This window comes from Elephantulus edwardii, unplaced genomic scaffold (assembly GCF_000299155.1).
Source record: "Elephantulus edwardii isolate Elephantulus edwardi_28Jun2011 unplaced genomic scaffold, EleEdw1.0 scaffold00036, whole genome shotgun sequence".
NCBI classification, from domain to species: Eukaryota; Metazoa; Chordata; class Mammalia; order Macroscelidea; family Macroscelididae; genus Elephantulus; species Elephantulus edwardii.
Genome location: NW_006399786.1, coordinates 5,466,061 through 5,476,579, shown reverse-complemented (window position 1 = coordinate 5,476,579; position 10,519 = coordinate 5,466,061). Strand labels below are relative to the sequence as shown.

General features: G+C 38.7%; 1 protein-coding gene across 1 annotated transcript; it reads left to right on the top strand.

Moving 5' to 3' along the window:
* Positions 1–1,486: 1,486 nt before the first annotated feature.
* LACC1 (laccase (multicopper oxidoreductase) domain containing 1) lies at positions 1,487–7,897 on the top strand. The gene is made up of 5 exons (XM_006884562.1): positions 1,487–2,039; positions 3,005–3,183; positions 4,368–4,533; positions 6,431–6,656; positions 7,738–7,897. Exons 1-5 carry the CDS (start codon positions 1,487–1,489, stop codon positions 7,895–7,897), a joined length of 1,284 nt encoding a protein of 427 aa, XP_006884624.1.
* Positions 7,898–10,519: the final 2,622 nt, after the last annotated feature.

Sequence of the window (10,519 nt, the reverse complement as noted above, 5' to 3'; positions counted from 1 at the left end):
GCACCCCGCTCCCCGCCGCCCTGCTAGACGGCGCACCCTGCTCCCCGCCTCCTGCGCCGACCCCAGACTCTCAGCAGCGGAGCGACGAGAAGCCCGTCCGTCGGCGGTGAGGTGAGGTGAGGTGGGCGTCAGGGCTCCGCAGCCGGGCTGTTAGAGACACGCTCACGGAATCCTGGTTTCCTTCAGTCTCAGGACGTGACCTGGGATGAGGGAATCCCCGAATCCTAACAGAGCTCACGGCAGATAGTGTGAGGTGCAGACAGGGGCAGGTGGTGGGCAGGGACCGGGCAGTGGAAGCCTAGGACAGTGGCTAGTTTGTTGGAATTCAGATGGCAAAGGTGCAGAGGCGAAGGTGCAGGTCACCCCCACGCCTCGCTTCTCTAAGCACTTTGCAGAACTGGTGAGATGAGCTTTAGCTGGAGCCTGTAGCACGAGGAGTGCAGACTGACCGAGGCCTCCGGAGGACACTCCCTCTCACGGTGGGGAATCACCAGAAGGAGAGCAGCCGCCAGCTGGAGCTGTGAAAACCTGCCTGGGGAGAAGGAAGGAGGTGGGAAGCAGTCTCTTCCAGAGAGTGGAGGTGGTCAGGCAGTGGAAGGGGTGTGCAGTGTAGTAAGAATAGGTTTTCTGAAGCTATAAATCACACAGGAGGAGTCTTGCCAATGTTTCTTCCTCGAAGCCATTGGTGGACTCGAACCACTTGCCTTCGGGTTGACAGCACAACTCTTCACCATTAGGCCGCCATCCCTCCCTGAAAAAGCAGTAGGTTTTTAAATTATTATTGAATCAGATCGCCAAGTCATGGTCGCAGGAAACTGCTGGGAGTGGGTTGTTTTTATCAGCTGAATATCTTGCATCACCAAGAGTTCTGTATCGGTCTTGAAGAGAAATTTATCAGTCTCTCATCTTTTAGCTCCCTCAAGAAATGTGATTTTAACATAGCTCCCTTGTTGTTGATTGCCTTCGAGTGGAGCACGACACATAGTGACCCTAGGAACAAAAGGCCTGAAGCCTTTCTAGAACTATTGACATTTATCAGTTCATAGTTTCCAAAGGCATGTTGTTTCGGAAGTGGTATTTCACAGGAATCAGTGTCACCTGATACACGAATCTATGTTATATCAGATTGGTACCCTGAAAATAAAAAGTAAGCCTTTGTCTAAGCCTGCAAGTAATTCTCTACTTAAAATTTGTTTCATTTATATGTATGAATTGTTATGCTGGAAAGGTGTATAAGAACACATACCCCCCCCCAAAGGTAAATGAAGAGATTACTTTTTTTTTTGTCTCTGTTTTGCCAAATAGTAGACTAGCTTTTGGACTCTATCTTTAATCCTTTACAGTTAGACTTTCATATCAATGCAATTACTTTAAAAAAATTCAGCCACAGTTTTCTGTTACAACCACAAGTTTAACATTTTTAGTTATGCCGGTTATTCTTTACAGGTGACTTACTGGGCACAAAAGTCTTTTTACAATATTAAAGATGGCAGAAGCAGTCTTGATTGATCTATTTTGTTTGAAATGGAACTCTCAGAAAAACCATCAGAAGTTACTGAAAGCTTTGGATGCTGTTCGATACCATCGTGCAGCCAATACCAAGTTCTTTTGCATAATGTGTTGCAATGACATCGGTAGCGAAAATGATGGTGAGCATAATTGTGAGCTGGAAGTAAACCATGAGTTATCTGCTCTCTTGAGAGAATTTGAGACTGTTAGCAGTGCCAGCACAGTTGCCTGTCTGTATACCATTAAACAGAAAATTGATGAAAATAACTTGAGCAGCATTAAGGTAATTGTACCAGTGCACAGGAAGACATTAATGAAGGCTTTTATTGATCAGCTCTTCACTGATGTTTATAGTTTTGAGTTTGAAGATTTACAGATGGCTTTGTGGGGAGGTCTCTTGAAACAACCTACCGGAAGAAACGCTACCACTCAAGACGTGGAAGAAATCCAGAATGAAATAAAAACATATTTGAGAAGTCTGCCCTCACTGAGAGGAGAATTAACCATTATCACATCACCTTTGATTCCAGGTATATTAAACACCATTTGCTGTTTTTACTGTGTACATTAAAAGCAACTTTTTCTTAGAGAATATTCCCCTCCTTTTCCTTTTTTCATCTTTTTAAAAAATTTTTTTTCTATAATTATATTTTATTAATTTTCATAAACATTTACAGAGATTTTGGGTTTCCATTCATTCACCGCTGCACCATTCTCTCTACCCTCCTCCCAGTTTGTTCTTGTCCAAATGCCACAGTGTTTGTCAAAGCCAGTTCTGATTAATCTTCTTTGTCAGTGTGTCCTTTGCCATTCCCTATCACTCCTCCCTGAGAGAGACTTCACCCTGAGTCATAAGGAAAAGGGGATGGCGTATTCTCTTAGCTACTTCCTGCTGAAAAGGGACGCTGTGGGTTTCAGGGTGAAGATCTTCTCTCACTACTCTAAAGGGCCCCTTTTTTCATCTTTATGTTACTGGCTTATGGAATTTTGTACCATGTGTTACTTGACAACTTGAGTTGTCAAGTGCTAAGGATTTAATGGCCATAAGTCCTTTGGAAGCCAACTAAGTAAGTAAATTTGCTCTATGCAGGTTCAGCTTTAAGACAAACCTCTCAGAGAACCCCCTTTAAAATGATATTTGAGACTTAAAACAATTGTTTAGAAATTCTGAGACCGCCTCATTAGTGTGTTCATAAGGGAAATTTAAAATAGTCCTATTTTTTTAATAAAGAATATTTATGCTCCATGTTGTTGGGTACAAAAAGACAAATGAAATTGCAAGTATTTTTTGAAGAGCAGTAATCCCATAGAAAAGTTAAGACAAACACAAAGCAGTGTGGATTAAGAGCACATTGTGCTATAGAAATTAAAAACCAGGTAAGACAGTGCTGATGAAGGGAGGCAAAGAGTATCTTACTGAGAAACTGGGTTTTGTGATGCTTTACTCTCCATTATGCAGTTTTCTTTTTAATTTCCACTACTTATTTTCCAATAGACATTTTCTTACACGGATTTACTACACGAGCAGGTGGAATATCTTATGTACCAACTCTCAGCTCATTAAATCTCTTCAGTAGTTCCAAACGGAGAGATCCCAAGGCTGTAGTTCAGGAAAATCTGCGTAGGTTGGCGCATGCTGCAGGATTTAATGCAGAGAAATTTTATCGAATAAAGGTAAACTTTTACTTCACATTACGTAAATTCAAAAGTATGTTCTTGATTTGATCAGTGACTACATGGGCTTCAATCAAGCCATTTAGCATTTTTGCATCTGTTGTTTTTTTTATAGTTTTAGGATAATGTTTGGGCCAATCTATACACTATGGCCTAAAGATTAAGTCTTTGATTTTATTTTACTGGAAGCTCCTCACTTTTAAAACTATAGCTAAATCTCAAAGAGTATAATAAGTTCCACTACTCAGTTGATTTTAGAAGTTAGGGTCCTGAATGGGGGGGAGAGGAGAGGCTGTTATCTTCCTGACTCAACACAAGGAAAAACAGGGATCTCAATTGATGTGATTGGAGCACTATCATGAGTCTAGGAAACAGTAGGAACATGACTGGTTTGTTAATTGGTTTAACTTCCTTTAATAAAGCAAAAACTTCATGGAAAACACTTCTGGTTAGAACTTTACTCAGTTGTCATTGAGAGACGTTAATAAAGGACTTTTATGTATTAAATACATAGTATTAAATATCTTTTCCTTGGAATATTCCTTTTAATAAAATTCTCAGATTATGAAGTTGGTGGCCTAGTGCCAAGAAGCTGCGCTGCAATCCCAAAGGCACATGGTTTGAGGCTACCAGCTGCCCTGTGGGACAAAGATGGGCAGTCTCCTCCCAAGCAATTATCTGCCTTTGAAAAAGAACCTGCTGGAGTGTCAGCTATGAGTCGGTTCTAACTCGATGGTACACAACAGCATCAATGTTAAATGATGAGTAAATTTGGTTATTTTGTAATGGGTTTTATGCTGTTGGATGGATTCTGACTCAGCAGTTCTATAAGATAGAAGTAACCCCAGGGAATCTCAGGTTGTAATCTTTGTGGGAGCACATTGCTGTGACTTTTCTCCTGAGGGTTACTGGGAACTGCCTGCCTTATTTTTCTGTTGTTATTTGAGTAAATGTTTGCAAAGCAAACTGGTTTTCCATTCACATGCTGCTGAACTTGAATGGCTGAACTGCTTTAAAGGATCTCATTCCAGGCTCCTTCCTTCCTTATGCAGGAGCGGTAGATTGAGTGAATGCTGGTAATCTTACAGTAATTTTGCACATCAGTACTGAAATTGGTACTAAAAAACCTTTGATATGATAAATCTCACTTTCAAAAAAATTTTATTATATACCTTTGGAATTAGACTGATCATGCCAGTGACGTGTGGATTATGGGAAGGAAGGAGCCTGAATCTTACGATGGAATAATCACAAATCAGAGAGGGGTCACAATAGCGGCTCTTGGTGCTGACTGCCTACCAATAGTTTTTGCAGACCCTGTCAAAAAAGCATGTGGGGTTGCTCACTCTGGTAAGTATACACAATCATTTAGGATTTTCCTAATTCTTAGGGTACAGGAAAAATTCTATAGTAAACTCCCTGTGTGAATTCTTCTCATTGCCATCGAATGAAATGACTTACAGCTGACACTCCAGCAGGTTTTCAGAGGCTGTAAATCTCCTAGAGGGAGATTGCTCATCTTTCTCCTATAGAGCTGGTGGGTTCAAGCCTCCAGAGAGGTTAGCACAGCTGTCTATGGACTATGCCAACAGAGCTCTCTGTAAAACCTATAGAAAGTAGAAACCTGCCAGAGAAAGGAAACAATTATTTTTCAGTAAATCAAGTATTGTTTATCATCAAGTAAGAACCAACGCATAGCTGACTCTCCAGCGGGTTTTTAGAGGCAGTATATGACATGCGAGAAGCTTGTCCATCTCATGGAGCAATTGGTGGATTCATTCCAACTGTGTTCCTTCAGGTTAGCAGCACAACTCATTACCATTAAGCTACCAGAGGTTCCAAATAGTAGAAAAATGAAATTAGCCTTCAGAACTCAAAATGCCAGTAGCACCTCTTTATTAGTGAGATCACAGAAAAAGACCTTCATGTTTTTAAAATATTTCCCACTGTACTGCCTCTGGGTGAGAATCTTGGGATCCAGACAACAGGGATAGGAATGTTAGGCATCTGCCGATATGAATGCATAACTGTAATGTGTAAAGGTATGAAGGTAAGAAAAAGCAAGTTAGGTTTGGAAATTTAAGGTGGCTTTAGTCTGGTTGATCCAATGATCCTCTGAAGATTAGCACAAAGAAGAGTTCTTTTAGAAACCATTTGTTGAAAGTTCAGACTCACTCAGAGGTTCCATGGAAGAGAAGCCTGGTGATCTGTTTCCATAAGATTACTGTTATTACTTGTTAAGTTGACTCTAAACAATCTCAGGAAGCAATTCTCCTATGGTAGCATGTGTCCAGCATGGGTCAGAATCAACCTGATGGCAAGGGGTTATTGTGTTAAAGTTAGAGAATTTTGTTTTCTTTAGGTATTTTAGATTATTAGTAGTTACGATTCTATATAAAATGAGAGATAATCTTCTCATTTCCTTCTGCTTTCCAGTAAAGCCCACTTTGCTCTACATAGATAAAGAAGAAAGTAATATATTTTTCTCTTGCCTTAGTTATATTAAAAAGGATGGTTAATGATCAGGTTTGTCATGTGATGTTGTCAAAAGTTATTTTAAATTTGAATCACAGTTCTTATATATAAAATGAGATTATCATTTGTTACTTAAGTCTACTCTTAGATTTTTACTTTTGGTAATTGGATGAGAATAAGAATGGAGACAGTGATTTAATTGTAGAACAAGCATGGGATCTGCTGGAAAGGAAAGTTGGGCAAATGGGGAAAGGTCAGAAAAGGACCTATTGATTGAATATTGTTTGGTGCCATTGAGTGGGAACAGATTCATGGCAGACCCCCAGCAAGTTTTCAGACGCTGTAAATTGCATAAGAGGAGATTTTTCTGCAGTGAAGCAGGTGATGGATTCGAACCGCGTGCCTTTGAGTTGGTAGTGCTACTCCTTAGCACTGAGTCTCTAGAGCTCCCTATTGACTGAAATAGAACAGATTTATTTTGTTTTAAAAGGTGAAGGGAAGAGAGAGAAGGCTAAGAAGGAATAGCCTCAGAAGAAACTTGAAGTATAGGATATTTTCAAATGAAAGTAGAAGGGAATTCTGTCTTTTCTTTATAAGATGCATTATATGTAATATCTCTCTTAAAATCTAGTGCTGTAATGTAATTTTGTGATATACTAATTTTTGGACTTGGAAAACTACACAATTAATGCTGTTTATTTTAACTTAGATGTAAATGGAAGGTGAAATTTAGTTGTGTTTTAACTTCCTTTTTTCCTTTCCTATTTACTAGGTTGGAAAGGTACTTTGCTAGGTGTTGCTATGGCTACAGTGAATGCTATGGTAGCAGAATATGGCTGTAGTCTGGAAGACATTATTGTTGTACTTGGTCCTTCAGTGGGATCTTGCTGTTTTACTCTCCCAAGGGAATCAGCAAAGGCATTTCACAATCTTGATCCCAAATGTGTACGACTACTTGACTCACCAGATCCTTATATTGACATCAGTAAAGCCACCAGGTATGTTTGATTTAAAAATTGCAAGTTTGGTTATAGCTTCTGTCATAATCTTTAAAAAAACTTGTTAGTAATGCCAAGAAAAATTGAGGCAGTAGACATTTAGTAGACTTTTAAATATGTGAATATAACATACGTTCACAAAAACCCACTTTATGAAATTTATTTGCTTTTCAACTTGAATAACAGACATTTTCATATCTGATCTCTCTTACCAATTTAAAAGTAAAGTCAGAAAAAATTGGCACATGATTTTATGAGATAAACTCTTAACTTCATATTTATAATTAGCATGTATTTTACTTCACAGACGTTCTTCAATTAAATTCTCTTAGTTGTAATAGATTATGAGGAAGCTAACATTTTAAATGATTCTTAAATTTTTTTTATTCTTAATTTTTAACTAGACAAATGTATTTCTTAGTAAAATGTGGGATAATATAAACATACAGTCATTCTTCATGACATTTTTATAACGTCATATATTCCTGAATTAATGACGTTTTCTATTAATAACTGCTAAAAAATACTTGTCATTTCTACAGAGGAGAATTGCTGTTTCATTTGAATTGTGTTTCTGTTCCTGTCAGCAAAACCTTGCCTAAATTCTGTTCCATAACGCACATAAGTACTAAGGATTGAAATTTATTTTTAAATGTGACTTGTGGAATAAATATCAGTAGTGTTTAGTCATATTTCATATAAAGTGTCTGTGGAGAAACACGTATTTTGTGAAAAATATTGTTAATAGGAGGAAAGGCCATAAGAAGGCCAGCTGATCAAAAGCTTGTTATATCTGAATCGAGTGAGTCTTGTCTAAAAACATAAGGTTCCATTTGAGTAAATAGTTTATTTTGATTGTAAAATTCTGAACTCAAAAATTTCTGCCAGAAAATATGGTTAATTTATGACTTGTATAACAAATGCTTGTAGACATTTCCTGACTAAACTGAATAGCAGTTTACATTGTTCCATGTAGGTCTTTCTCATAACTCTATTATATCAATACCCATACTTTTTTCACATTGTTTTGGCTATTGGTAAATTAAACTAATCCTATCTTTCGAAAAATCTTTATCCTAAGGGTTCTTCTAGAACGAGGAGGAATTCTTCCACAGAATATTCAGGATCAGAACGAGGAACTCAACCTGTGCACATCCTGCCACCCCAACAAGTTTTTCTCCCATGTTCGAGATGGCCTTAATTTTGGTACACAGGTTGGCTTCATATCCATCAAAGAATGAGGTAGTGGCTTCTCTCTGCCCTCTTGCTCTGCTGCCTTTTAACTTTCTCCTCGCCCATTTAAAAATAGAATTAAGAAACTTCTAGGGGCTATGGGACTATTTATAGTAATGAATTAGGAAGTTCAGATAGCTTAGTGATAACGAGTTGTGCTGCCCAATGCAAAGGTATGTGGTTTGAATCTACCATCTGCTCTACAGGAGAAAGATGGACAGTCTCCTGTGTGAGTAATTAACTGCCTCTGAAAACCCAGTAGAGGGTCAGCTGTGGGTTAGTTGTGACTAGATGGTAGGTACACAGCAACAAATAATTAGGGAGCTTTGGCAGGCTGGAGGGTAAGGAGTTGCGCTGCTAGCCCATTGGCAGGCAGTTTGAATCTCCCAGCTTCTCCGAGAGACAAATTGGCAGTCTCCTCCTATTCAATTTACAGCCCCTGAAAACCCATTAAAAGGTAATTTCCAACTCTACAGAACATAACACTGTCAACAATAATAGAATTAATTAAATTTAGCTTTGCTCTTTTTTTCCCTACAGAAAACGTTTTTTCATGAAGCAGTAGTGTTAGAAAGGTTCATTTTCAGTGACATACTCTATTCCAACAAGCACCACTGCTTTTCCTAGTTAGGCATCAGTTTGCTCACAGCATAGAAATAGAGTATATTATTCTTAAGAATTTTCTGTATATAATCTATTCATCCCTGTTCTGTGCTTGATGGATTGACACAGGGACTGTATCAGTGAGCTCAGCTATATTAATGGTGAAGAAGATGGCACAGGATAGTGCAACGTTCTGTTGTTAATAGGGTTTCTGTGAGTTATAGTTACTCTACTTGACAGTAACAACATCTGTGTACTTGATACCTATTTCCTATTATAATGGACCATTGTCTTTAATTTTCAATATTTTGCCTTGGATTTTTAAAAAATAAATCTTTGCATTAAGGTACAGTAAATATTAGCAATACTATCAAAACAATATTAAAATATTATTTGTATATTGTATGACAATTACAAAATTAGTTCATAGACTGAGGAAACTGAGAAGGAAGAAAAGGGAACTGGAACAAGAAATCAAAAGACTAGATGTTAATTCCAGCCCTACCACAAGGAACTGTAGGAGGTATCAGGAAAGTCCCTCAAGGACATGGTCAAGCCCCTTGTTTGCAAGATCAGTAGAATTACTTAGATATCCTCTAAGCCAGTGGCAGACTCTGGTTATGTAATTGAAGGCTGTGAAGATGTTAGCAGTCATTTGAAGAAAAATGAGACTACTGATTCTTATCTTCACATTTCTATCAGGCCTGTCAATGGGAAAGACAGACTTCTAAGTATTATGACATACTCTGACCAGACTGGTTCACTTAAGTAATCCAGCTTTTGGTTAATGTATAACCAAGTAAACCTGAATTCCTAACTAGAGCTAAAACGGTAATTTTAAGAGACTAACTGTGACACTGAGAATAAGAATTCCTCGACCTGACTAGAGATATGTGGAGTTTTTTGATAAAGGCCTCATCACACCATCATTTTAACATCAGCATCAGATTTCAATGACAACTCAGTAATAAAGGGTAATTTTTTGTATGATATTGAGCTTGGGAAATAGAGTATTTCATGAGTAGTTTTTATGTATAAAATTCTATAATGAGAAATCCTCAACAATACAAATTGGCTTGGTTTTCAGCTTGATTTCCAGTGGGCTGACTGTAGCAGAGATTGGGTAGCTTTTCTGTAAAGGTTGATAGAAAATATTTTCCATTTTGAGAACTATACAGTCTTTGTGTCAACTAATGAATTCTACTGCAGAGTAAAAGCAGACACTGAGACTATAAAAATTAGTGAGTGGCTGTATTTCCAAAACATTCTTCAAAATGAAATAGGTAAAGGGCCCCATTTGGCTATAGGCTATAATAGACTTAAGTCTATAGTCAGAGAGCAAAAGTGAACGCAGTTTTATTTAACTAATGTTTGTCCTCACATACTCACTCATTGCCATCAAATCAGAACTGACTGATTGCTGACCTTCCAATGGGTTGCCAAGGCTATAAATCACACCAGAGGAGAATTTCCTCCTTTGTCTCTCAGCTGCTGGTGGAGTCAAAGTGCCAGAGAATCTCAGCCTCAGGTTTGGCAGTGCACCTCCCTGTGCTGTTTGTTGTTGATTGTTGTTGTTGTATACCATCACATCAGAACCGACCCATAACTAACCTTCCAACAGGTTTTCAGAGGCAGTTAATTGCACTGCCCATCTTTCTCTCAAGGAGCAGTTGCTGTATTTGAGCCATGTGCCTTCAGGATTACAGCGCTGATTCTTACCACTAAGCCACCAGAGCTTGGCAGTATTTATTGTTGGTTGTTGTTATTGTGTACCGTAGAGTCAGAACCGACCGCTAGCTGACCATCTGGTGGGTTTTCAGAAGCAGTTAATTGCAGGGGAGGAGGTTGCCCATCTTTCTGTCACGGAGCTGCTGGTGGCTTTGAACCATGTGCCTTCGGGATTGCAGTGCAGCTTCTTGAGACGTCATTTAGCACTGCCTCTTTGTTGTTAATGCGAGAACCCACTCAAGAGCTGACTCTCTAGCTAAACTGCGCGAGGGCAGATTGCCTGTCTTTTTCCTTGGACA

Excerpts from the sequence above, each read along its gene's own strand:
- LACC1 (XM_006884562.1), top strand. The coding sequence starts at position 1,487 with ATGGCAGAAGCAGTCTTGATTGATCTATTTTGTTTGAAATGGAACTCT. Across the intron at positions 3,184-4,367 it reads AGAAATTTTATCGAATAAAG|ACTGATCATGCCAGTGACGT; the intron begins GTAAACTTTTAC and ends CTTTGGAATTAG. Across the intron at positions 6,657-7,737 it reads GACATCAGTAAAGCCACCAG|GGTTCTTCTAGAACGAGGAG; the intron begins GTATGTTTGATT and ends CTTTATCCTAAG.